Source organism: Apium graveolens, chromosome 4 (assembly GCF_009905375.1).
Source record: "Apium graveolens cultivar Ventura chromosome 4, ASM990537v1, whole genome shotgun sequence".
Taxonomy (NCBI): domain Eukaryota; kingdom Viridiplantae; phylum Streptophyta; class Magnoliopsida; order Apiales; family Apiaceae; genus Apium; species Apium graveolens.
Genome location: NC_133650.1, coordinates 315,127,642 through 315,155,184, shown reverse-complemented (window position 1 = coordinate 315,155,184; position 27,543 = coordinate 315,127,642). Strand labels below are relative to the sequence as shown.

Genomic DNA, 27,543 nt, shown 5'->3' with positions numbered 1-27,543 from the left:
TTTTCGATCCAAACACAAAATTTCATGTGCAAAAACTTAAAGAAATGGATCCAATTGATTTTGAAACAGTAGAATTTCTTTAATCTTTTATCGATTAATTTTATATTTTTTCATATCCCTTGTAGTTATTGTTTTACATGGGAAATCCCCTATAGACCAGGAGTAGTATGGGCTGGAAAGTAACTATCCTGAGTCTATATATTATGCTGGTACTTGAATTGAAATTTAATTTTTGGTTCCTTCTTTTGAATGTGTCTTAAGCTGGTAGTTTTCATGCATATATTGACTTTATCATTTGTACTTCAACTGGGGCAAGGAGTATCAAAAATATAATTTGTTTTTGGATTCTGTTAGGGGAATTAATCAGGAGCCAACATGGGTTGGGGGGACAGCCAGCCAACCCACAACAATGAAACATTGCGGGGGGAAGCAATGTTTCAAAGCGGGTCTTGACTTCCGCAATGAAACATTGCGGGATATCGCCATGCACAGGAAACATTGCGCACTCCGCAATGTTTCATTGTTGGGTAGGCTCCCAGTTTTTAATGTTCAAACTGCCACTCTCTTTAGCTTATTCTAATATTTAACTTATTTATATAAGTATAAAAATAATATGAATGTTCAACAGTAATTAATTTTTTAAAATATGTTAACATTAAATATAAGTAGTAGTAATATTTTAAAATATTATCAATTTTAATAATAAATTTATCAATTTTATTTTTTCTGTACTTTTTCTTTAAATTATCGTATGAATAATTTTAGTTTAAAAAATAATATTATTAATTTTATACTTTTTAGTGAATTGAGTTATTTTAGTTTAAAAAATTTATCAACAGTCAAACTTATTTTTTGTGCAAAACTTATTTTATGTGCCAATATTAATAAGAATTGACTTAGTTTATGTGCCAAAACACCGCAATGAAGCATTGCGGAGTGTCCCAACACCCGCATTGTTTCATTGCGGCAACAGTCAAAACTAATTTTTTGTGCAAAACTTATTTTATGTGCCAATATTAATAAGAATTGACTGGTCAACAGAGCAGAAGCTTGACCGACACACCGCAATGAAATAATGCGGCAGTTTGGACACCCCGCAATGCTTCATTGCGGCAATTTCAACAGTCAAATGAAATTTTTTCAGCAAAATTTTTTCTGTGCTAAATTTAATTTTGTGAATTTTAAAATTCAGATTTTCACCTATAAATAGTCCTGCCTCATCTCATTTTTTTTCAACATTCTCTTCTCTATTTTCATTCTACATTTTCTCTTCAACATTATCTTCTCTAATTTCCGAAAAATGGTTTTCTACTATGATTTTGACAATAATAAGGTAATTATCGATGGTGTAGCTTACGACGGGACCGAACGAGAAGAAGACATGGCAATAGCTCTCCGCCGTATTAAAATGGCGCTTGAGCGCAAGAAAAAAAAAAGAAAATGAAGCTAAAGCGAAGGCGGAAAAGTCGAAGAAAAAGAAAGACGACGATAAGGGTGATAAAGGCGGTTCTTCCAACACCGTTAAAGTTTGATCATTCTCGTCGACATAAAATGTTATTATGTATTTTTTTTGAAAAAATATTTGAATGTACTCCATTTATATTTGAATGAAATAAATTATTTAATATATTATTTTTCTTGTACTTGTCCAATTTATTTTATCAATTTTAAATTTTAATAAACAAATATAATGCTAAAATTTGAAAATGTGAAAAACTAAAAAAAATGAAAATTTATCGAATTTTCGTTATCTATAAAAAATATAAAATAACTTAGCCCCCAAAATGTTAAACATTTCTTGGTAACAAACTATATATAAATAACTCGGCCACCTGCCGCATTTATTTAAAAAATATTTTTTCTTAATTATTATAATCAATATATTTTAACATCCATATAGTTGGATCGTCAAAATTTGTATTTTATAACTTACATGTCAAGAAATATCATTTGACATAACTATTATGCAAAATTTTCACAAAACTATGTAAAATAGTTGCATATTATAATTAAGTTACTCTTATAAACATTTATATTTTCAAAATAATATTTAACATATTAAATGAAATACAATAAGTCTAGAAACTATTTTTTATAATTTTTTTTGATTAATTTTCTAATTTTAAAGAAAATAACAAAAATAAACAACCCAACTGCAATGTTTCATTGTGGTTGACACTTCCCCCCGCAATGAAACATTGCTGGGGTACGTTGTAAAGTTTTTTTAAAACTGCAAATATTTACAGTTGTTGGCTTGGGGGTTTGTACAGTGCCGCAATGTTTCATTGCGGCCATCGCAATAAAACATTGTGGTCGTGCATTTAATGCACACACCTACCTTAATTTATCTGTATTTTTGAAACATTGCTGTTTTTACTGCTGCTTAACATTCTGCTCAAATTTATTCTTCTGAAAAAAAGGTTAGTATTCAATATCCATGGCTTCTTATTTATTTGATTATTCAAGTTCATCTAGTGATCATAACGATTTTAATTATGTTACCCCCACACAAAAAAGAGGGTTTATCGTAAAATCTTTAATGATGATGAAGTAATAGATGTTGATAGTATTGAAGATAAAGTTAATGATCCGGGGAAGCGAAAAACGCATAGTGATGATGATGTTGGTTTCGGTTGGAAGAATCACGATGTTCACGGTGATTCTGATGATAGTAATAATTCTTTTAATGGCGATGATGATGATAAAATTAATGATGAAAATTTTATTGGAAATATGAATGATGTAGTTCCTTGTGTTGGTATAATGTTTGATTCGTTGGATGAAGTGGAAAGTTTTTATCGAGGTTATGGTCGAAGTATAGGGTTCGAGATAATTATTCGAAGTAGTCATAAGCATTCAAGAAATGGTGGTATATCGTCACGTTTGTATATATGTCGAAAGGGTGGAAGATTGGGCCCAAAACCCTTGGAAGTTGAAGATAGGGCTAAAGGAAAACAACCTCGAGATGTTATTCCTCGAACTTGTTGTCGTGCTCGTATGTGTGTTGCTCACAAAGTAAGCTCAAACAAATGGAAAGTAACCAAGGTCAACCTAGAGCACAATCATGCTATGGTTACATCGGATAAGGTAAATTTCATGCAAAGATCACGCAACATAGATCCGTTTACCCGATCTTTGATTGAGTTATTCAACAAATCGGGTATCGAGACCCCGAAAGTGATGAATTTACTTAGTGAGACGTGTGGTGGTATTGAAAAAATTGGTTTTTCCGCTCAAGACCTACAAAATCTAATACGTGACATTCGAAGACGGGTTTTTGATTCCGGTGATGCGGAGTGTGGATTGGTTTTGTTACGAGACTTCCAAAAACAAAGTGATGGAAATTTTTTCTACCGAGTGGATGTGGATGAGGAGAATCGGGTTAGGGGTTTGGTGTGGGTTGATCCTCGTTCGCTTAACGCGTACAAGAATTTTGGAGATGTGGTGACTTTCGACTCGACATATCGGACTAATAGGTATGACATGCCTTTTATTCCAATTACGGGAGTGAATCACCACTACCAAAATATTTTGTTTGGATTTGCACTTATAAGGGACGAGAAAGAGACTACTTATAGATGGGTTTTGAAGACTTGGTTGGAAGCGGTCGATAACAAGCCACCTATTACCATTATTACGGATCCAGACATCGCTTTAAGTAATGCCATTTCCGAGGTTATGCCTAACACCAACCATACATATTGTACGTGGCATATTAGTAGCAAGTTTCCCGAGAAACTATCTACTTTGTATACTCAATACTCGGAGTTCAAGACGGATTTTAATGCATGTATCTACAAGTCATTGTTACCAACGGAATTTGAAGGTAGGTGGGAGGACTTGAAAGAGAAATATGATCTTGAAAATCACAATTGGCTAAATGATATGTATGCAATTAGACAGCAATGGGTTTTTGCTTTCATGAAACAACATTTTGCCGCCGGTATGACTACCATTTCAAGGAGCGAGTCTATGAATTCATTTTTTTATGAGTATGTGAAAGCGGTGACCGGTTTGAAAGAATTCATTGAGAATTCACAAAAAGCTTTGGAGTCACAATATTTACGGGAGGTTCAAGCCGATTTTGACACCGAGTACAAATAAAGGAGACTATTCTCTAACTCGTCAATGGAGATACATGCCTCCAAGATATACACAAAAGAGATGTTTAAGCGATTTCAAAAAGAGCTTCAAAAAAGTCAATCTTTTGTTGTGAAAAGCATGAAAGGTTGTGGAGATTATCTTTCAAAGATGTATTTGGTAGAAAAGTCCACCTTGCAGGAGATTAATAGAAGGAATTTTTTCTTGAAGGTTTCCATCGACGGGAGTTATTCTTGTACATGTAAAAAATATGAACATTCCGGAATGATTTGTAGACACATGATCCGTTACCTTAACAAGAAACAAAAGACGATGATACCGCTAGATCTTGTAACAATGAGGTGGACAATAAACGGAAACAAAGTTACGGGACCTCTACCGTGTACCCCTCGGATGCTTGGTAATGTTGTAGAATCTCAAACGGCAAGATATAGTGGATTGTGTAAAGCTTTCCAAGGTTTGTCCGTTGTTGGTAGTTGCTCCGTTCCGCGGTACAATTACTTGATGAGCGTGATCAAGTGAGAAAAGGAGTATGTGATTAAGTCTTTTCCAGGAGAAGAGAGAGAAAAAAAAATAAATGAGGACTATGAAAGTGATGATGAAGAAGATGATCCGTTATTAGATCCCCCAAGGTCACAAACAAAAGGACGTCCAAAAGCGGATAGATTCAAAAGTGGTATCGAGACGTCAAGTTCAAATAAACAATTTCGAAAGTGCAGTTTTTGTGGGGCGAGGGAAGAAGGCCATGATAGAAGAAATTGTCCCTCGAGATTATTAGGAAAAAAAGGAAAAAAATGATTGTAATTTCTTATCATGTACTTTGAAATATTAATAAATTTTAATTAAATATTTTCAATGTTGTTAATGTTAGTACTTGTTGTCATTATTAATAATCCCAAAAAAAGAAGTGACTCCAAAAAAAAAAATTTGAAAAAAAGTTATTTTTGAAGATTTTTTTTTTCAAAATTAGGCAGAAAGTTTTCTGTAAAATTAGGCAGAAAGTTTTCTGTAAAATTAGGCAATTGCGGGGGTAAACTGGATTTTGCATAATTTTGCAGATTGGTCATTGCACTTGCAAATGATTTATTTTTTATATAATACTTTTTCTGTTTTACAGAAAACTTTCTGCCTAATTTTGAAAAAAAAAATCTTCAAAAATAACTTTTTTTCAAATTTTTTTTTGGAGTCACTTCTTTTTTTGGGATTATTAATAATGGCAACAAGTGCTAACATTAACAACATTAAAAATATTTAATTAAAATTCATTAATATTTCAAAGTACATAATAACAAATTCGGCATGACCTCTTTGTTTTTAAGTTAAACTTTACCTGTAAAATAAAAAAATCGGCATGACCTATTTATTTTTAAGTCAACCAAAAACCTGTAAAATTTCAAACCAAACCAAACTAAACTTAAAAATGAATGGCCTTGACATGCCAACTATAAACAAACCAAACCAAACTAAACTTAAAAAAAATGGCCTTGATATGCCAACTACAAACAAATCAACTAAAATAGATACATCTAACCAACCAAAATAAATACAACCAATCTAAATAAAATACAACCGAGCAAAATATGTACAACTAACTAAAGTAACTACAAGTCACTAATCAAATAACAAACTAGTGTCCCGCCTCTCTTTGTCGAATGCCCCACTCAGAAATGTGTCTAGCAACCCCTTTTGATAACTCGTGCGCCATCTGATAGCGAAAATTCTGTACATCAACTTTAGGGTTCCACACAGCTGATGGCAAAGAGATCCCGTTGAGCATAACGTCCATGTACTTGGAGACATATACACCACAATCATTGCCACCATCTTGCTTGGGTCGAGCATCAAGACCATGAACCCGGGTATATTTCAATGGAAATCGAAATGGATGCAAATAATTGAGCATATGTGGGATCAACTTTTCCTGCAGATAACGGGAAATGAACCTAACAAGTCATTATTTCATTATTAATCTATTTAAAACTACTGGTAGGGAATTAAAGAATAATATTTCAGGGGAAATGAACCTAACAAGTCATTATTTAATTATTAATCTATTTAAAACTACTGGTAGGGAATTAAAGAATGATATTTCACGGAAAATGGACCTAACAAGTCATTATTTCATTATTAATCTATTTAAAACTACTGGTAGGGAATTAAAGAATGATATTTAACGGGAAATGAACCTAACAAGTCATTATTTCATATTAATCTATTTAAAACTAGTGGTAGGGAATTAAAGAATGATATAGTTACCATAATGTAATACTGGAAGGGGTGAGCGATGTTCCCTATTGTGTCTTTGTCGTCCCTAAGAGGATCAATGTTTAGCACTCTCATTTTGTTGAGATTAACAACAAACAAGAACCAATGAGAGCTATCACACGTGGGGAAAAATGCAAAGTCACAAAACTGAAGAGGCAAGCTACCCCCCTTGTTAGCATAATCTCTAAAGAACCTCTCCATTGACTTCTTGGCATCACCTTTTAGGGTACTCGGAGAAGCCTACAATTACAAGTCAAAAAATAGGTTAACATTTATACAACATAATTGATATCTGTTTATAGAAAAGCAGGTTGGAGCATTGGTATTTGTTTAATAGAGTACCTTCAAGTTAGGACAATGCTCAAGTGCCATCACCATGAAAAAGCTAGGAGCAATGAAATACCGCCTGGGCTTGAAACTTTCAGTTCTGGAAATTTTTTCCCATTTTTCCCAGAGTTTATCCTCTCTAAGTCTCAAGAGCTCACCATAGGCATTGAGAACATCATCCTCCACCCAATACTCTGGTCGCAAAGTTGTTACTTGGCTATGTGTAAGAGGATAAGTAACGCCCCGCTCACTGTGATCACGCCAAATGTAATCAACCTCTAAACTCCAGAAATGCCGATACAACCACCTCACTTTCCGATTTTTTAGTGGCCTTGTCATATCACCACGCCGCTCAGGACCACCTCGTTTCGCCGCATCCTCCGCCAAATCTTCAATTGAGTCCATCTACAAAATAAACAAAAACACAATTAGCACATTTGGAACTAGTTAATCTAAGGCCATTTACTTTAAAAAAGAGTTAAGAGTTATTACATCAAAACGACTACCGCAATGAAGCATTGCGGAGCCGCAATAAAAAATTGCGGAGGTATAATATTTGTGTTTATTTGACATTATTAATGTTTAACATTATTAATATTTTCAAATATTCAAATATTTTCATTTATTATTAAAAATATTGAATAATTAAAATATTTAAATATCAAAAATATTTTCCTTTATTATTTTAATATTTATTATTAAATATTTGAAGGGATTTGAATTTATTAATTTAATTTAATATTTCAATACTTTTAAAATATTAAATATTAAATATTAAATATAATATTTAATTTACTATAAAAATATTTTATAGTATTTTTTAATATACAATCTTTAATCATAAATATTAAGAATAATATCTTATTAAATTATTATTTATGTAGATAAAAAAGTATTAATAAATGAATTAATATAGATAAAGGGCAGAAAGGAAAATAGAGTATATGGGCCAGGCCGCAATGTTTCATTACGGTGGCCGCCATAAAACATAGCGGCAGTAGCGGATCCCAGCCATTCATTTTTTCCTTCAACGGTCCTGATTTGTTGGTTGTAAGTGGACCCTATCCAACTATGGCTGTGGATAGGGTCCCTTCTGTTAGATACAAATATATCTCTTATTCCTCTAAATATCTAACCTTTTTCTGGAGCTCCTTCATTTCTATTTAAGGTCTTTATTCAGACTTGGTCTTTGCTTTCCGTTCTGGGCCTGTGCTCTGGCCTTTAATTCCTGGGCTTGGGCCTAATAGTTTTGTTGCAAGAACTAGGGTCTTACAAATTCCATTTTCAGGATTTGAATAAAGAGTAAATTACACTTTGCACCCCTTATAGATATTCACTTTTTCAGTACGATTTTAAACTTTTAATTTTGGCAGAATACATCCCTCAACTTTTAATTTCGTTTCATATCACACCTCTTTTAACAATTTTCAAGGGTAAAATTGGAATAATTTTTTTTATATTTATATTATTATAATGTGCACCCCGTATTTATAATATTGTAAAAGATTACACCCCGATTTTAATTTTGAATCATTTCAAAAAATATATAAATTTGTATGATAATATTAGGTAATATTTTTTTACTTAAAAAATATTTAAAATATAAATATTCTCTATTAAATATGAATTGAAATCACAAATAAGTCTTTTATCTAAATTAATTTAATTTAAATACTATGAAGATAATTTTAAATTATATATATATTTAAATAATAATATCAAAAGATATCTATTTTATCAAATATATGTGTCTAGGTTTTGATATCACTTTTCGGCACAATCTTTATAATTTATAATTTCTTATTTTTGTTTTAATATTTTTATAATAAATCTCTATTAAAATTATAAGTATCCTAATTTTTCAAATTTTTTAGTGTTACTAAATACTTCATTTGATTCATGTTCTTATGTTTATTTTTAAAATAAATTAGCTACAAAATATGTACCAAATTAAAAACTCGTAAAATGCATGCAATGTTATTGGACATTCTTTTTCTTGAAATCCACTGAACTTAGGGCTATAAACGAACTGAGCTGTTCGTTTAGCTTGTCCGGTTCGTTCAAGTTCGAGTGCGATAAGCTCGTACGATAAGCTTATCGAACTCGAGTTCGAATAACATTTCTTATCCGATAATCTTAACGAACCGAATCAAATTTTTAAGGTGTTCGACTCGAGTTCGGTTCGTGTTTGGTTCGAGTTCGGTTCGTTTGTTAAGCTCGAGTTCGAATAAATGATATTGTTAAAAGTTAAGAATAATCAAAGGTAGGTTTAAGTGGTGAATTTCGTTAATAATAGCTATAGATTTGTTATGCTTGACCCAATCTTGGAGGATTCACTACAACATTCTGAAGTTTGAGTAGTGTACATAATAGACAATGTTGGTAAATATATGTAATTGTCTATTTATACTGAAGTATACTTCTAGCTACATGGTCTTGGAACCCTTTTGACACTGTGTTTTTTGTGGTTCATGTCCAGGTGATACTGTTGATGAGAAACCTCTCAATTAATTTGACCAGCCCCAAGTTTGAGGATCATGTATAAGTTCTCTGTCACCCACAAGCCATCTTATAAGTTTTTCAAAGATGATTGGTCTCTGATAAAAATTTGAATTTTGAAAAGCTGCTGCGCACTACTAAAATTTGAGAAGCATCAGGTCAGGATGACATATTCGGTGTCTTGCCTTGCACATTCAAGTTTGTTGGTTTTTGCTTATCAAACAAACACACAACATGCCTTTGTTTCTTGTTGTCTCCCCCTACACAATCAAGTATTCCAGTTTTTACTGATCACACAAACAATAGGCCTTCAGGTTTGGTTTCTTCGGTACTGTGAAAGAAACCAAAAAAAGTAATTTTGAAATTAAACTATCTGTATTATGTAATGCCGGCTGCAATCTCTGTAGCATACTAGGGGCTCTATCGGTTTTCATCACTAGTAACTGATACATCTTCTATTCTCATAGTAAGTTGCTTTTATCCTATCAGATTGACTCGGAGAAAGTGAACACTGAATATATGGGTAACTGTTAGAATAATATAAGATCCTGGAAAGGGCCATTCTCTAACACCTTGAGGTTTTAGAGTAACTGGTTCCTTGACATGGTATCAGAGCTCAGGCTGGCAGAGGACTCATGTTCGATCCCTAACACCCCCAACATTTCTCACAATTTATGAGGGACACGAGAGGCAAATTTATGCCCCAAAGATGAGCGCCCGTGATCCACTCTTCGGCCCATAAATAGGCTTTCGAGTGAGGGGGAGTGTTAGAATAATATAAGATCCTGGAAATGGCCATTTAATGCTCAATTTGGGCAGGCCACATAAAAGTGGTTAAGTTTGAATGAGTCGCGGGTTGTAGTAGGCAAGTACGTACCAAGATACTGGTTGCAGGTTGATATGCTGAAAACTTTGGCACACCTTAGGAAGCAGTCTTTCTTTCTTCTTGTAATGAAAGAAATAAGTAACATGTAATGTGTACATTATCAGGTTGTAAAATCTTGATTTGTGTAGTTGTTAAAACATGTTTCTTTGTAATTGTATTCTTTATTATTTATGTACATATCGATGCAATTTGAAGAGGTAAGATTTGTCATATATTCTCTGCAACAAAGTTTGGAGAAAAGGGCAATGTATATAGCTTGCAATTTTTTCATAAAAGTTTTGAGGTTGGTATTCAAATCTCATTAACTAGACTAGTTTACAACCCTGCACGGTATCTTCAATTATTTTTTAATTTTTCATTTTGATTTTAATAATTTTATGTACATAATCAGGTAGAGAATGACATAAGCCATAGCATATTCTGTCCCAAAATTTTCTCAAATGACACATGTCAATCTTTCTATTCTTGTTATTCATATTAATAAATATAAGTATATGACACGAAAGTGCACGAAACGAACGAATTGTCAGCTATAATTAATCACATTGTATTAAATATTATATTATTTTTGTTTACACTAATTCTCTCTTCTACTAATTTCTTCTTCCATTTATATTTTCACTAATTCTCCGTTAGTCCTTCCTTTTCATCTCTCTAAATCCAATAATATTTTCTTTTCAAAATATATTAGTTTTCTTAATTAAATATTTATAAATTCTTTATCAATACTTGTTCTTTGTCGCCGTCTTCTTTTACGGCGACCGTCATGGTACCGTACCGTCGTCGTAGCAGTCGTCGCACATTTTCTCCACCATGGTCGTTGTAATCTCCCGTCGCAATGGTCATCATTAACCTTCATATACAACATCACCGATCTTCGTCACAACTTGCCATCATCAATAGTCATGGTTAACGACTCCCTTGCAGTAAGAGCCATATAGGGGGCGTCCTAGGCTCCCTTCGTCCTAATTTATCTGTCATATTTGAATTTTTGCGGTCAATCTAACACAGCTGAAAATTTTATATTGTACATAATAAAAAATATTTATAAAATATATCACCATAAAGTATATTTTATCTATTTTAATATTTATTTTTAGTTTTTCAAAATAATAAATGAATAAATTTTATTTACGTTCAAAATTGAGTTAATTTGAACATAAAAAATAAATTGGGACGGAGGGAGTAATTTATAAATTGAAATAGGAGTGTTTAATGTTCATATTAGCTCACTTAAACATTATTGTCTTCTTCAAATATGACAACGGTATAAATTAGTTGTCCATTCATCCACTTTCTTCTTTTTCAAACATGGCAACGATATAAATTAGTTGTCCACCCACTTTAATTATTTACCAAAATAACTTTAATTTTGTTTTATATCTTCATTTTGTCCTTTTACCATGATGCATGGGATCCGAGGGTTTCTTGTTGTGATTTTATATTAATGATTAGTGCAAAGTGTATGCTTCGTCATGGCCTAAATACTCGTTTTTCTTTATATCCCGCTCTTAATAAATTAATAAGAGAATAACTTAATAAGAAAGACCACTAGCTCAATTTCATAATATTAAGTACAAGATAACATTATAATCCTTTAAATTTTTGAATGGATATAATATCGTATGTTTATTATGGTGGACTCCTGTATATGATTATAATATTATATAATTTCCCCGACCAGTAATCCTCTAAATCATAATCACATGTTAAACAAATATAGTATTAAAAAGTTAAAAAAAGATTATAATTCAATTTTAATGACTATTTAACAAAACAAATATGAGATAAAATTTTAAAAGATTATAAGTTTAATCTTCAAAACTAACATCGAATATAATAATATTAAAGCACATAGTTAATATTGATGACATTAGTTATCCCACTATTACATTATAATTATTGAAACTAACATGACCTTAATTTTAAATTGTTTATTCGTGTGATACACTGGTGTATTCATGAAACTAAACCTTCACACATAAAAGTTAACGATTTTTTAATAAGTGAATGGTTCTAGAATATATTTACTTGGATAAAATTGGGGTCATGAATGTGATTTCACATGCATTATTATGTAACTTACTCTATCCTTCCAAATTTGGCTAAAATTTATATGTATATATTTTAATTTTAGAAAAAAATAATTCACTTGAAAAACATATTTAATCTTTTCAATATGCAATTTTTAGTTTTTCGAAATAAAATGAAGAGAGATTTTAATTTTATATTGAAACTTGGTTAATTTGACTAGTAAAAGTTAGAGAAATTACCAAAAATATTAATTTTCTATTTTTTTTTTAATATTTTAGATTTTTTTTTTGCAAAAATACGGAATCAACCAAAATCAAGCAGATATGCAACTAGTTGAATCAAGTTTTTTAGTTCATTTGAGTGTGTACGAGGTTGCATGTAGCTGCCGAATCTCGTCGAAATTTGCATCTAGTTGAATAGAATTGTAGAAAATCGTATTTTTGCAAAAAAAAATTTGAAAATAATATTTTTGCAAAAAAAAAGATATTTCTGCAAAAAAAAATGAAAAGATGACAGTATTTTTGCAAAAATCTTGTAGGCCTTCTTTATTTTTCAAAAAAGAGCAGAGTCATATAGGATAGTTAAAGAATGACGTTCACAAATTTATAATAAGCCTGTTCATTTTTGCGTTTGGTGGATTGGTTGTTAGCACTTAGCAGACACTAGTGGACTGCTTTCTCTTTCTAAAAGTAGTGATACAGAATTGCCTCTTTTCCCCTCTTTTTCAAGACAAATGTCTTTTTAAAAAGCAGAAAAAAAAGCAGCAACAATACCTTATAGATACCCCCTCCATCCCATTATGTATGAGCTTGTTTGACAAACACGGTTTTTAAGAAATTAATACTTGACTTTAATGTGAATCATAAAAATGATTATATGAATGTGTGGTTATGATGATCTAAACTGAATGATATAAATGGAAGGGTCATTTTTTTGGAACGTCCAAAAAAGGAAAGTGGCTCATATAAAATAGGACTGAGGGAGTACTAAATAGTCATGTGTTGCTTCTTTTTCTATTTGGGCAGCGTTTGCGGTGGATTGGTTGTTACTCCCTCCGTACCTAAAAACGTTTCTATTTATTTCCTATTTGTATTGGACACATTTGCCAATGCACACTTTTAATTGTTAATATCTTTATTTTACAAGTGATAAGTAGGTGGATTGTTATAAGTTATATTAGGAAACAATATCCGCAAAATACGATTCGGGTGTGAGCGGTTGAGCTGTTCGATGTTATTGAGCGATCCGTCCGTACACCCCTAACCTAGTTGTCTAGTAGTGGAAAAATGTCATTATAGTGAGTAACATGCAGTGTTACCTAAAGAGTCCTGAATGATTGGTTTATTACTATAAACATGAACAGCTGGGTTATCAATTATTAAGAGCAAAAGTAAGTCATAAACAACATCATTTTACATCAGTGTCCACGTCATGCATGACGGCGAGTATTTTGTATTATTGCCAATTAAAAAATGAACATTTTTTTTGAGAGAAAAGAAATGAATACTTAGACCTTCTCCAATCCTCAGGTCCTTTTGGGGTCCACAAACAAGCCACATGGATATCAACTCATTTCAACTTAAAAACTGGCCAGATACTCCAACGGGGGCCCAAAACCAAGTGCTGCTAATCGTATTTCATTTAGTATTATATTCGTATAAATAAAAATTGTTTGGATTCATTTTTTTGTAAGTAAAAAAATTATATGCAAAATTTTTACAAGAGAAGAAAGTGTGAAAAAAGATAATGAGTGAATTGGGTATTTATAGTGAATTTTTTTTGAACGTTAAAAAAGTTAGTAACGTTCATGTTAACGTTAATATTTACGTTAGAATTTACAGAAAAAGCAGCAGGCAGTGGAACAGACAGCAACATGAAGTAGAAGTGTGCAGGTTAATAAAGTGATTCACTTGCCACGTCAAGCTAAAAACAAGAAAATATACAGTAAGTTCTGCAGTTGGCTGTGGCCACCGAGTTGGGCTCTAGCCTAGCCACTTTTTTGCTCCAATGCTTATTTTACTACCCGGATCCTTTACACATTATTCAATGCAGCACTTGGGCCTGTATTGGAGAAGGTCTTAATTACTTATGTACTAAATTGAAATTTTGTCCTCCAGAGAATGGGTTGATCAAAAGATTATTATAGCTAAACGAATCCAAAATTATTCATAGTTAATTTATAATTTTTTTAATTTCCTTTTTTAATAAAATTTTTACAGAAACATTAAAGTGCGTATCGAGCACTCGTCCGTCAATAATATAAAAAAATCGGAGAAATGGAGGGTATATATTTTATGAAGTTGCCCCTACTAAAACTAGAGGTTAAATTTCTCTATAATATTGATAAATCTTTCATAATTCGAGTCTTATTTACTTTTGTTTAATATATAGGTATGTAAATATTTTTTTTATATAAATAAACCGCCTCTTAGCCATTCAATTTTTTCAAATAAAGATGTAGAGTTTTATACTAAGGCCATTCTAACAAACACTTAACTCTTTCGGTGGAAGTAATAATTATGAATGTGCGTGTAAAGAAGAAAGTGAGTGAGTGGACTAACTAATTTATATAGTTGCCAAGAAGAAAGTAATGGTTAGGTGAGCTAATATGAACAATAAATATGAACAATAAATAGTTTTGGCATAGAAACCTCTTCTATGTTGTAAACTCTGTAAAGTGATAAAAAGAATTCACGAATGACGTAATATCCGGGAGTGCTTGCGCCATAAATGACGTAAACTATTTGCATTATTGCATTATAGTGGGACAGAGTAGCTAAGTTGTTAACACAAAATTAAAATGTTTAGGTCTCCCTCCTGGTCAGTTGTTTATAGTGTGAAGTAGTAGAACCTATTGATTTTTAATATATAAAAAAGAGATAGTGGAGTAAAATTAGTTTGAAAAGGAAAAAAAAGTAGAAAATTGGTGAGACCCATTACTATTTTTGTAAAATTTTGAAATGTAAAGAATTAGATAGTCGTAAAACGAAAATATAAATAAATTGGTGTAACAGAGGGAGCATAGTTGCAACCATTTCATCCATCTCAATATTTGTGCTTCCTTCTTATCAGTACTCTTGCTCCTTCGTCCTTCTATTTCAATCTTCGTTTTCTTACACTTCAAATTGAAACATATTATTACTATTAGTCTATTACTATTATTATTGTTGAAAAAAAAACTTAAAATCATGGTGGGTGTAGCTGACATTCCATGCATCGGAAAATTTGTTGACAAGGTATCAGATTATACAGTTGAAGCTGTGTTTCGTGGTTTGAAGTACATATTCTGTTACAAGTCTCTTGTTGACCAACTCAATTCCGAAACTGACAAGCTTAACATTCAGATGGCCGACATGTCCAGGGAAGTTAAGAAAGAAAAGAATAATGGTAAAATTATCAAAACTCATGTATTGAAATGGCAAGATGATGCTACAGAGTTGAAGAAGAATGGCAAAGAGTATTCACCTTCATGCAGCTGCATCCAGAGTCTGCCCATTCCTAATCCCGTGTCTCGTTTTCGAATCGGCAGGAATGCAGCAAAGAAGGCCGCAACCGTGATTGAACTCGGTGACACGGGAAATAAATATCTTGCTGGAGACATTGCATACCTTGCACCGGTTATAAATATGCCAAAATCTGATACCTCATTCGAAGATTTTCAGTCTAGAAAAGATACTTATCGGAAGCTCTATGACGCGCTAGTAAACCAAAATAGTCCTATGGTTCATGGCATCTATGGAATGGCAGGAGTGGGAAAAACTCGAATGATGGAAAAAATTTGGGAAGATGCCATCAATGACAAGATTTTTGACAAGGTGGTAAGAGTAAATGTGGGTAATGAGAACAAGGACGAATTAAAGTTACAAGACCAGATTGCTGCCCGTCTAAATTGCACACTGGAGCGGCAAGATGATGTGGAACATAGAGCTTCTCAGCTGGAAAACAGTTTAAGGAATGGGGGTAAGACTCTCCTTATATTTGACGATGTTTGGACAGAGATTCGTTTAGCGGATATTATTGGGGCTTCATTTGGCGATGGCAATAGTTCCCATGGTTCTAAACTCCTCTTTACATCTCGAGATAAATGTGTATGCGAGGTTAACGGATGCCAGAATCCTGTCAAGATCGAAACCTTGACTCCTCATGAAGCTTTGTATCTGTTTATGGACACTGTTGGTCCTGATACAATCAACTCTTTACCGGATAAATCCTTGGTACAGAAAGTGTGTGATGAGTGTGGTCAATTACCTTTACTCATTTTTGCAGTTGGCAAAGCACTAAAAGGCAAGCCTCGCCGTTCGTGGGACCATGCATATGATCAACTTCAAAAAGGCAAATTTAAAGAAATTCCTGGAGTACCTTCCGAAGTATATGCGGGTATCAAACTGAGTATTGATTATTTGGAACATGATGATGCAAAGTTATGTCTTTTTTTGTGCTCCATGTTTCCCGAAGATGCTAACATTGACATGAAGATGCTGATCGTGTTAGCAACAGGATCCCAACTTATACCTGATGGAGAGTTGCGAATACTTGCTATGGTTGAGTCTCTCAAGACATCTTCTTTGCTGGTGGACTCTGGAAGAGATAATGAAACTAAAGTTCATGATATCATTAGAGATGTAGCAAGATTGGTGGCTTCCACAGATTCACAATATGCATTTTTACACGAAAAATGCAACTCACGGTATTTTCCTTCTAATGCCGGTTGTTGTACTGGAAAATTTTTACGTTTAGATGCGGAGACTCATGATGTTCATTTCAAGGAGGATCTCATATGCCCAGACCTGCATACCTTGTGGCTACAGAGCAACAACCATCCACAACAGTTCTTAGGTGGCTTCTTCAGAATGTTTGTCAATCTCAGATCTCTGATGCTACAAAAAGTGAACATATCTTTGGAGAAGTTCTCTCTTCAATCCTTGGATAATCTCCGGACCCTTAGTTTAATAAAGTGTGACATAAGTAAGACAGATGCCAGTCTTTTTCCCAAAAAACTAGAATCTCTTTGGATTTATGATTGTATACTCCCAATTCCGCTGGATGTAGCAAACCTGGAATATCTTCAAAAGCTAGAGATCCAACAACGGGACAAATTTGCAATGCGGTCAAGTGTCAGATCTAGTCTAGCCTGTCTGAAAGAGTTAAACATATCAAAGGGAATCATCACTGACCGTGTAGAGTATCAATCGGTAGTAAGGCGGTCTAGTCTAGCCTGTCTGAAAGAGTTAAACATATCAAAGAGAATCATCACTGACCGTGAAGAGTATCAATCGGTAGTGATGGAGATTAGTAAATTGACTGATCTCACAAGTTTACAATTTCATTTTTATGATGATGATACTTTTCAAGGTAGAGATGTGTTTTCTAATTTAGATAGATACAACATATCTGTGGGATATAGACTTTTTCCACCAGGATTTAATTTTGGGGAAGGGAGGTCGATTATATTTTATGGAAATCACTGGCAACCCTGGGAAGGTTTGATGGCGAGGGCTGAACAAGTGAGATTGGGTAGCAGCGATATTGAAGTGAGTAGCATTTGCAAAGGCCGCGTAAAAGCATTTGAAGACTTGAGAAGACTTGACATTAACTCATGTCACCACATGGGGTATCTAGCAAGTATATCACATGATGAGATCCATAATGAGGCAACATGTTTCTCTAAACTTACCATTTTAAATATTCAATTATGCTCTAACTTAAAATACCTGTTCTGCAACAACATTGCAAAAGGTCTGGTACAGCTGCAAGAGCTCAGTGTAAGTTATTGTGGATCTATGAAAGCCATCATAATGAATGACGGTACAAGTGATAGAGAAATCATTGAATTCCCTAAATTAAGATCACTGAAGATATGGGTTACGAATAGACTAGCAAGCTTTTACGGGGAAAAGAAAAAAATACATGCAGCTGGTTCAACATCAGCAATGGACAGCTCTTCTCGACATCGACCTCTTTTCGATCAAATGGTATGCTTTCTTTCCTTTCCAAGAAGATTATAAAAATAATCGAAATAATCGAAATTTTAATAAAACTTAAATCAAATTAAACCGAAATTTGCTGGTTCGATTCAATTTTTTCTATTTAGGTTCGGTTTTACTCAGCTGTACTCCATATCAATATCATTCTTTTTTTAATGGAAGAGTAAGCTTTTTTTACTTTAAAATTTGTTGTGTTTTTTCTTTATAAGAGGACCATTAAAAAAAGGTCAAATGATTGTATAAATAAAGCTCATATTTATTAGCTAGATGTTCATTTTTAAAAAGTATATATAAGTTCTTAGGCGTCTGAATTTAAAGTTTATTATTATTATTATTATTATTATTATTTAGAGTTATCTATTGTGAAAATAATATGTTTATAAATTTCTAAATTTTATTAATATTATTAATAAAATTAGAATTATGATACAGCTAAGTTTAAATGAGTAAAAGTAAACTAATATTCAAATATTGATAATTTTTATTCAAGATAATTGAATATTTAAAATAGATTAATAAATATGTAGTATATGACTGCAGAAAAATTATTTGAAAGCTTTTTAAAAAATAATTTTTGAACTTTTTAATCAAAAACATTGAATATTAAAAATATGTACAGGTCGATTAAAAATATTATTTGAGTAAATAAATTTTTTAGTTATATGATGCAGGTGGCCTTCCCTTCCTTAGAAGAACTGACTATCTCCCACTTGCCAAACCAAAGTGTTATTTGGGGAAATGACTGCTTTAATTGTGACACTTTATCCTCTTTTTCCAAACTAAAACGTCTTCATGTATCTTCTTGTCACAAACTGGAAATTGTGATCCCAGAGGCCATGTTGCATAGGCTTAATAATCTGGAATACATAGAAGTATATGAATGCAAAAGCTTGAGAACCGTATTCCCACTGTCTGTTGCAACTGCTCTTAAGCACCTCAAGGGATTTCGTGTATGGGACTGTGAGAAGATGACAGATATTATCGAGGCAGGTCAACAAGTAATTTCTTGCCAGGTACATATAAATATGTATTGCTAAGTGACTCAATTTCAATATTTTATATATTGCTGCACGTATAGGTAGTTTACTCATTACATATATATGTTCGTCCAAAATAGTGTTTTTTCCTTACTAGAAAATTCTCATTGACCAACAAAATCTTGATGTTCATGCTAAAGGAAAATGTAAAAAAACGGTTAGAAGTGGGAGTATCATTTCACTTAAGATTCTAAACTAACTATTTATGTATAACAGATTACATGTGTTTCTAGTCTTACACATACAAGAACAATTATATATTTTGGAGTTCAAGTTCTAACAGTTTCAAACGTTTTGCATAGTTATCTTATAGATTGTTACTTGTTACTTTTTAATACAATATACACATATTCTATTATCATGGAGCATTTAAATTATTCGTATTTACCTGTGCACTATCTGCTATCTTTATTATTCGTAGGATTTTATACTCCCTCAACTGGAGTTAATTGATCTTCGATACTTGCTTGGTCTCAAAAGGCTTTTTCATGGTGCGAATTTCAATTTCCATTTGCCGGCTTTAAAGAAAGTGAACGTTATAACCTGCGGACTCTCAACTCTTTTTACGTTCTCTATGTTCAAAAGTTTCCAACTCAAAAACTTACAAGTACATAATTGTAAAAATTTGAAGAACATTGTTGAGGAAGTAAGGGGTGATGAGACTTGCAACAAGACTATCACTCTCTCTCAGCTGACAGAAGTTTTTCTTTTAGGATTGCCGAACCTCAAAAGTTCTTTCCATAATGAGAATTATGAGTTCAACATGCCGGTTATAGAGAAGGTGACAGTTCATGATTGTGGGTTATCTAACACTCTTTTCACCCGCTCTATCTTCAAAAATCTCAAGCAACTGGAAGTATTAAAAGTTTCTGATTGCGGATTGTTGGAAGGCATCTTTGAGGATGCTTGGGGTGATGTAACTCTAAATACAAGTGACAAGATTATCACACTTAATCAAGTCTCTACAGTTTTTCTTGATGGCCTACCAAAGTTCAAAAGTATGTTCTGCGGTGCAACTTTCGAGTGCTATATGCCGGCTCTAAAGAAAGTGAAAATTATTAGGTGTGGACTCTCTGTTCTTTTTACGTGCTCGGTGTTTGAAAAAATCCTACAGCTTGAAGAATTACATGTATCTAACTGCGATTTGTTAGAACATATTGTTGAGGAGGTTGGGGGTGGTGAAACTTCTGAGGTAAATGGTAAGAGTATCACATACTCTAAACTCTCATCAATTACTCTTGAATCTTTGCCAAACCTCAAAAGTTTCAGTTGCAGTTCGAGCTGTGTTTTCAATATGCCCAGATTGAAGAATTTCAGGCTTATTAAGTGTCCCCGGATAGAATATTTCAGTTCCTCGGAAACAAACACATCGTTCGTATGTGTTACCAGCGACTGGTGCAGTGAAGAGGATTATTTTCAAGACTTGAACGACTACACAAGACAATATCACAAAAGTGGAAGCTACTTAAGTGATAGTGCTGAAGCATCGATTTATTGCAAGATATATCTGAGAACACAATCAGAGATAACTGAAGGAGAAGAGTCTAACTGAAGCTGAAACTTTTAGACAAAGATGTACCTCAACAGAGATGAATCGTTGTGTTATGTATAAACTTAAACCATTTTTATTGTCTTGTTTTGTTGAACATGTTTGTTCAATTTATTAGCTGTCTTGTATTTGGATACTCCTGTCTGCCAGGAGCTACTTTGGAAAAATTAAGAAATTTGGTATTCATTAATATAGATTTACCAGAGTGTTTGGGTAGCGAGTTGCTCGTAAAGTGTTTGTTTGTGTAGCTCACCGAGTTGTTTGTGTAGCTCACCGAGTTGCTCGTAAAGTGTTTGTGTTAATGTCTCAAAGAGCTTGCATACCAGAAACGATGATGGCACCATATTGGGTTAGCGGAAGCAATGGAGGTAAGGAGCTTAAAGGTATGGAATCAACATTATACTGTAATCTTGTTATTGCTGACGAAAATTTCAGCTTGATTATTACATTACATGACTTGAGAGTCTACTAACTAAGATTTACCCAACTAAACTAAACTACGTTGTTCAATTACCTTGCTAAGATTGATACTCAACTACTAACTCAGATTTAGTCGATATTGAGAAAATGTTATAATATTCGATTGATCTATAAGTCATGTCTTTTTCTGTGCTCTTTGTTTCCTGAAGATGCTATAATCCATATGAAGATGCTGGTCCAGTTAGCAACAGGCTCGGAACTTATACCCCCAGATGCGGGAGAATCGAGAGTACTTAACATGGTTGACTCTCTCAAGAAATCTTCTTTGCTGCTCAACTCTAAAAGAGTTGATGAAACTAAAGTTCATGACGTCATCAGACACGTAGCAAGATCCATGGCTTCCACAGATTCCAAATATGAATTTTTACATGTAAAAGGCAACTCAAGGTATTTTTCTTCTGATGCTGGTTGTAGCGGAAAATTCTTACGTTTAGAGGCGGAGACTGTTAATATTCATTTTGATGAAGATCTGGAATGCCCAGACCTGCATATTTTGTGGCTACAAAGCAATAACCATCCACAAGAATTCTCAGTTGGCTTCTTTAGAATGTTTTTGAATCTTAGTTTTCTAATGCTACAAAATGTGAACATATCTTTGGAGCAGTTTTCTCTTCAACCATTGGGTAATCTCAGGAGGCTTAGTTTATTAAAGTGTGATATAAGGAAGACAGATGTTAGTCTTTTTCCCAAAAACCTAAGAAGTCTTTGGATTTATGATTGTGATCTTCCAAGGCCGCGGGATGTAGCAAACCTGACAAAACTGCGAAAGCTAGAGATCCAACAATGGAAACCTGAACTGTTAATGGCGGAAAATGTCATATCTAGTCTATCTAGTCTATCTAGTCTATCCAGTCTCCTGACAAAATGTCATGTCTTGAAACAAAGGAGGCCATATTAGAGTAATTCATAAATGCTATGTTACTCGGATCCGGTATGGCCGTATGGGTGTCAACATGAGTGCGGATTCAATTATCAAACTCTTACTTTTAAAAAAATTAGTATTCATGGATATGTCATCTAACACTTCACATTTCTAAATTAATGTCATCTAACAAATAAAGAAAACATACATAATCGTTAGTGGTAAATTTATAGCATAGATTAAAAGGATAACAGTGATCTATAAACATTCTTATATTCAAATATTCAAATATTCAAATATTCTTATCCATAATTAAGATATTGTGAGGCCTTGTAAATTATTTTGACCCAGATCTCTTGAAATCAAAGTGTCCGGTTTTCACGTGAAGGATCCATTAGATCCCATACCCACACCTGCAGTAAATTAGTAAATTAGTTGGAAGTGACTTCGGACTCTCCCTTTCGTAGAAAGTGATTAGTAGCATCTTGTGTAAATTTTAAAATTTCCAAGTATTTGAATTCATTAATGATTGTTAAGTTTAAAATTATCTTAGACATTGCACTTTCATTTGCACCAATGAAGGTAAATTTTGTAAGTGTGAGAAATGTGTAGCAAGTGTGTTCATTTTTTAGGGTAACAATTCTAGATGCCTCAAAATTCTCCTCTCACAAACTATGTATTGAAAATCTTTGGTTGGTTCTACAATAACTAATAAAAAGAAAATGTACTTCAATCATACAATTATGCTTGCAAGCGCAATGTAGTCCAATGAAGAGTTAATGAAATGAACATGTACTTAGGGAGTAGTAAATGGTTTTATTAGAGTACCAATTTGGTATAACTTTTATACTAAATTGATGTAAAAATCACACCAAAATTTAGATCATCTCCAAGCCATGTACATCAAACATAATATTAAAAAGGAATCAATTTTCTTTGAAAGCATATTCTTCATTCTTATTCAAAATTCATGCTAATATATATACTAATTAAATTATATATAAGCAAATAAATTATTAAATTATAATATTCAGAAAGCCAGAAATAAAATGATAAAAATTAAATGTAGAGAGGAAAATAAAATAAAAATAGTAAAGGTAATTCTTTACAAATTTGAACATGGACTATATTTTGATAAAATGCTGGTGATCTAGAGGAGTGCTCGACAATATGAGTCGGTATTTACTTGAGGTTTGAGCTCATGAGGTTGCATCTTGCATGCATGTACAATGAAACTAATGTGCTTAACACAAAAAATTCAATTTTATTATAATTTATCTCATTTTTAATTATTCTGTGAATTTAAATTTCAAGACCATGCATATACATATTTAAATTATATTGAATACCAATTTCCATCAAATTTTTATTTTTTAAAATTAATAAACCATAAACAAAATAATTAAAAAGATAATGAGAACAAAAGAATGTTAAGTTATTTGGGTACAAAAAAAATGATTTGTTTTTGTGAAAGGATAGAAGGATAGTGTTGGAACTTTGAAAAACTCTATAAATTTTGGTGGAAACACCAAAGTTGGTGTAATTTTTGTTATAACATCAAAATGGTGTGATTTTTAGAGTTTGGCTCAAGTAAACTAGATATATAATTTTTTTAGTATAGATATATAATTTTTTTAGTATGAAAAAAAAATAGAGAAGATAATAAAAAATAAAATAATAATACATGTTTGATGGTATTTTGGACGAAGGTCATTTGCTTGTATATTATCTTGAAAATAGATAATGTGAAGTATAATTGTTATAATGTTATTCATCGAACTCGAACCTCTAAAATAATTTAGAAAATAAATTAATATAAATGTTTAACTATAAAATTTTATAGACGAGGTTTAAATCTTGAACCTGCGAAAGTATTAAACAAAGAGTATTAGTTTATATTAGATCTATAGGTTCTCATTTATTTTCCTTAAGAGCTCACTTGTTTTTTATTGTACAAAAAAGGCGGGACTTAGTCGGTGGAGGCACCGTCTAGGGATTAATCGGAATGATCGTGTCATTAATTGGAATTAATTTAATATTATTTTTATATTTAAATATTAATATCTGTAATTATTTTTTTATTTTCGATTATACTTATACAATTATTATTTATATTTACACAAATAAATTTAAAATATGTAATATTATTAAAGTAAACATAATTTTTAAGATCCAACTTATGAATTGAGGTTAATTTGAGATGAAAAATTAAGAAAGTTCATTATTCAACCATTTAAAATAATAATTATGTTTACAAAAATATTTTTTTCTTAGTTTTATAAAATTTATTTTTTTAATTTTTCTAATTTTTTTAATTCTTTACCAATTAGGCCGATTTCTGACCGATTAATCCGATTTTTTGATTCTTGTCCGTTTTTCGCAGAAAAACGATTTTTACCCGATTTTTGCTTAATTAGTTCATTTTCCCATCGAACAACGATTAATTGACGATTAATCCCGATTTTCTCCAACTTTTAGAACACTGTTAATAGCATAGTATAAATAACCTTTATGTATGAATGGTTATCGTATGGGCTCTATTGTTTTAATCTGGACATCTTTTTTGATCTATGGATTCTTCTTTTCGTGTGAGACAGTAAATTTTCGTTTCTTCCTTTATTCATGTTAAGAAGTTGTTTGGAAAAACTGGAATTTGAAAGCATCATATACAGGATTTTTAGTTTATTCCGTTTTTATTATCGTAAAATCTTTAATTTGTTATAAGTGATGCTTGTTGGTTGTAAAACTTGTATGCATTTATCCTGATCAGTGCCCATTTGACAGGCTTTCGTAGACGAAGCATTCTGAGCTAAGAGGGGTGTTAAGTTATTATCACACTACAAGTTTTTCTCTTTGAAACCCGCTTTCGTGGAAACAAATTTCCATTTTACGCGTGAAACTTAAATTAGTTTTTACAGCTTATCGGAAAGCTGATTGCCTGATTCTATCTTTTTTTTAGACAAAAGATTATTCGGACTTTACTAATTTTTAAAGAAAATTTAATATTAAATCTATTAACTTGAAAATTTTAATTTGTGTATTTACGAGACACTTTTCAAATTTTTCTGACTGCACTATTCTCCACAATATTTTTCCCACAGTAGGTTGCAACAATGACAAACTGGCCTTTTATACATGGTTTGCTTTTCTCCATGTCATTATAAATGTGTGATATTAACTCTTGTTAATTTTGACATATAATAGTGTCGTCTAACTCAATTTGGAGTCGTATCATATACATATCTGGTTCTAGTCTGGAGTCCGGATCAAGTACTCCTATGAAACGTGTATAATCAACTAATGCACAGTTATCCAATGTATGTAAAATATTTCTTAACTTTTGTGGAATAACTGAAGAATCGTCCTGGAAGAACTAAATTTCAATTGATTCAGATTAAAAGTCCCTTGCAAACAATGATTTAACCCGTTAAGATTTTTAAGCTGCAATGCATGAGAACACATTCATCTGATGAAATTCAGAAAATCTTTTCCATGGGAACACATCCGTATTATCTATTCCTTGCAACTTCTTGTTTTTAATCAATTGCTAACCACTTTGTTGTGCATGATAAACTCTTTTTCATGTATTTTATGCAGATTAGGATGGTAAATTAAAACATCTTGGAACTTGTTGGTTGCTATCTTATGATTTTCTTTCTAAAAGCACATTATTGAAGAAAAGTTTTCTTCTACTTGAACCTGATTTATGCAGTGTGAAAAGATAATGTTCGGTCATGGAAACGTTAAAGAAAGGTAAATTTCTGTTAAATGTTGGATCTAATAGATTGTCATTCCCATCCCCAAAAACATATAGTAAATAGTAAGTTCCTAAAAAATTTCTCATATTCTATTTATCTTAAAAAAAATTCCTACATCTCAATCCCCATCTTTATCTCTATATTCTTTTTTATTAATTCTTCCTCTCACTTCTTTTCACAACTTTAACCACTAACTATTATTTTATTATTTCTTACACGTAAAATTGTATAAAATATAAAATAGGAAATGAAAAACGAGTACCCAAAATATGGGGACTCAAATGTTTGTCCCTAAAATTTTCCCTAAAATGGGGAACTCGATGTAAAATGATATTTGAGCTAAATTTTATAAATTTCCCAAAATAATGGGGATTGGGGATAGATAAGGAATGCTCTTAGAGCATTCTCATTCTATTCTACATACATCCCTAATCCCCAATCTTGAAATTTAAATATAAGTTTACATCCGTTTCTCTATTTCAAAATAAATTTTAGAGACAACTAATTGAGTCCCCAAATACGGGGACTTACTTTTTATTTCCCAACCTATATTTTATACACTTGTACTATGTAAGGAAGGAGGGAGATATATTAAAATTTATTTAGAGGTTGAAGTTGTAAAAAAAGGTGAGAGAAAGAATTAATAAAATAAGTATAGATATAGGGATGGGGATTGGGATGTAAGAAATTTTTGAAAGATAAATAAAATTTGAGAAATTTTTTAGGAAATTACTATTTATAGTAAATTTTTGAGGATGGGGATTCCATTGTTAATGCTAGCATTCACATCCCTCATCCTCATCCTCATAATCATACTAAAAATAGTAAATTTGTAAATTTATTCTTATAATTTATCTATCATCCAAAAATTTGCTACATCCCAATTCCCATTTCTATATCTATATATTATTTTATTACTTCTTACTCTCCCTTCCTTTATAACTTTAACAATTAATATTATTTTTTTACTTTCTCACTCCTCTCCTTCATCCTCTTCGTGTAAGTATATTGTTAAAATATTACTGCAAAAGTTCCCCTAAAATAGGGAACCAGATGGAGCTCCATTTTTCACAAAAAATGCATCAGTTTCTTACAATATAGAGATGAGGGATGATATAGGTAACCAATGTGAATGCTCTGAGCAACTTCGATGGGATACTTATTTTGATTCTCTAAAATATATTAAAATATTATTTCCCAAAAATTTAGGTATTCAAAAATTATTTTATTCCAATGGTATTTCCTATAATCCTTACCTATATTCTTAAAATATTACTTAATACTAATAGATTTGGAGGGTGGTAGAGATACTATATTATATTTTATTAGTAAAATGGAAGAAGTTAGTGAAATGTGTGATGTGACGAGTGTTCTAAGAAGCGGAAATCGGGATTGTTCGGTGGAGGGACCTTTTAGTGATTAATCGGATAATCGGTGATTAATCGGATTATTAATCAGAAGCAATTTATTTAATAAAAAATAAAAAATAATTCTATTTAAATGACCTTTCATAAGATTTATAAAAATAAAACTACATATCATTAATTCAAAATTTTCATAATTAGAAAATTACTATTTACTAGTTGAAACCTTAAGATTTAAAATAAACTGAGTGAGCGTAGGACAAAGCGTAGGACAAAACAATACAAATATAAAAGATCTAATCATTATTGAATAAATTTAGAATACCTTAAGATTATGAATCGATTGAGCAAGCGAGTTGAGTGTTGAGATTTGAGAGTAATTCAAATAGGGATTTGT

At 32.0% G+C, this 27,543-nt stretch overlaps 4 protein-coding genes across 4 annotated transcripts; 3 read left to right on the top strand and 1 right to left on the bottom strand.

The window, feature by feature from the left end:
* The first annotated feature begins 409 nt into the window (after nt 1-409).
* LOC141720257 (protein FAR1-RELATED SEQUENCE 5-like) lies at nt 410-4,104 on the top strand. Its single transcript, XM_074522605.1, has 3 exons — nt 410-527; nt 2,247-2,350; nt 2,518-4,104. The coding sequence occupies exons 1-3, from the start codon at nt 410-412 to the stop codon at nt 4,102-4,104; spliced, it is 1,809 nt and encodes a 602-aa protein (XP_074378706.1).
* A 1,624-nt stretch (nt 4,105-5,728) lies between these two features.
* Nucleotides 5,729-7,101, bottom strand: LOC141720256 (putative ubiquitin-like-specific protease 1B). The gene is made up of 3 exons (XM_074522604.1): nt 6,709-7,101; nt 6,358-6,606; nt 5,729-6,022 (listed from the first exon to the last, which is right to left on the bottom strand). Exons 1-3 carry the CDS (start codon nt 7,096-7,098, stop codon nt 5,729-5,731), a joined length of 933 nt encoding a protein of 310 aa, XP_074378705.1. The 5' UTR covers nt 7,099-7,101.
* An 8,026-nt stretch (nt 7,102-15,127) lies between these two features.
* LOC141721850 (uncharacterized) lies at nt 15,128-21,424 on the top strand. Its single transcript, XM_074524982.1, has 3 exons — nt 15,128-18,084; nt 18,768-19,109; nt 19,555-21,424. The coding sequence occupies exons 1-3, from the start codon at nt 15,301-15,303 to the stop codon at nt 20,683-20,685; spliced, it is 4,257 nt and encodes a 1,418-aa protein (XP_074381083.1). The 5' UTR covers nt 15,128-15,300; the 3' UTR covers nt 20,686-21,424.
* LOC141721852 (uncharacterized) lies at nt 20,939-22,198 on the top strand. Its single transcript, XM_074524983.1, has 2 exons — nt 20,939-21,065; nt 21,312-22,198. The coding sequence occupies exons 1-2, from the start codon at nt 20,984-20,986 to the stop codon at nt 22,058-22,060; spliced, it is 831 nt and encodes a 276-aa protein (XP_074381084.1). The 5' UTR covers nt 20,939-20,983; the 3' UTR covers nt 22,061-22,198.
* Nucleotides 22,199-27,543: the final 5,345 nt, after the last annotated feature.

Bases quoted from the DNA above. Each gene is read 5' to 3' on its own strand.
- LOC141720257 (XM_074522605.1), top strand. From the start codon at position 410: ATGAAACATTGCGGGGGGAAGCAATGTTTCAAAGCGGGTCTTGACTTC. The intron at 528-2,246 runs GTAGGCTCCCAG...AAATATTTACAG, and splicing joins CCGCAATGTTTCATTGTTGG to TTGTTGGCTTGGGGGTTTGT. The intron at 2,351-2,517 runs GTATTTTTGAAA...CACACAAAAAAG, and splicing joins ACACCTACCTTAATTTATCT to AGGGTTTATCGTAAAATCTT.
- LOC141720256 (XM_074522604.1), bottom strand. From the start codon at position 7,098: ATGGACTCAATTGAAGATTTGGCGGAGGATGCGGCGAAACGAGGTGGT. The intron at 6,607-6,708 runs GTACTCTATTAA...TTGTAATTGTAG, and splicing joins AGCATTGTCCTAACTTGAAG to GCTTCTCCGAGTACCCTAAA. The intron at 6,023-6,357 runs GTAACTATATCA...CGTTATCTGCAG, and splicing joins CCTTCCAGTATTACATTATG to GAAAAGTTGATCCCACATAT.
- LOC141721850 (XM_074524982.1), top strand. From the start codon at position 15,301: ATGGTGGGTGTAGCTGACATTCCATGCATCGGAAAATTTGTTGACAAG. The intron at 18,085-18,767 runs GTATGCTTTCTT...TATATGATGCAG, and splicing joins GACCTCTTTTCGATCAAATG to GTGGCCTTCCCTTCCTTAGA. The intron at 19,110-19,554 runs GTACATATAAAT...TATTATTCGTAG, and splicing joins AACAAGTAATTTCTTGCCAG to GATTTTATACTCCCTCAACT.
- LOC141721852 (XM_074524983.1), top strand. From the start codon at position 20,984: ATGTCTCAAAGAGCTTGCATACCAGAAACGATGATGGCACCATATTGG. The intron at 21,066-21,311 runs GTATGGAATCAA...TGTTTCCTGAAG, and splicing joins TGGAGGTAAGGAGCTTAAAG to ATGCTATAATCCATATGAAG.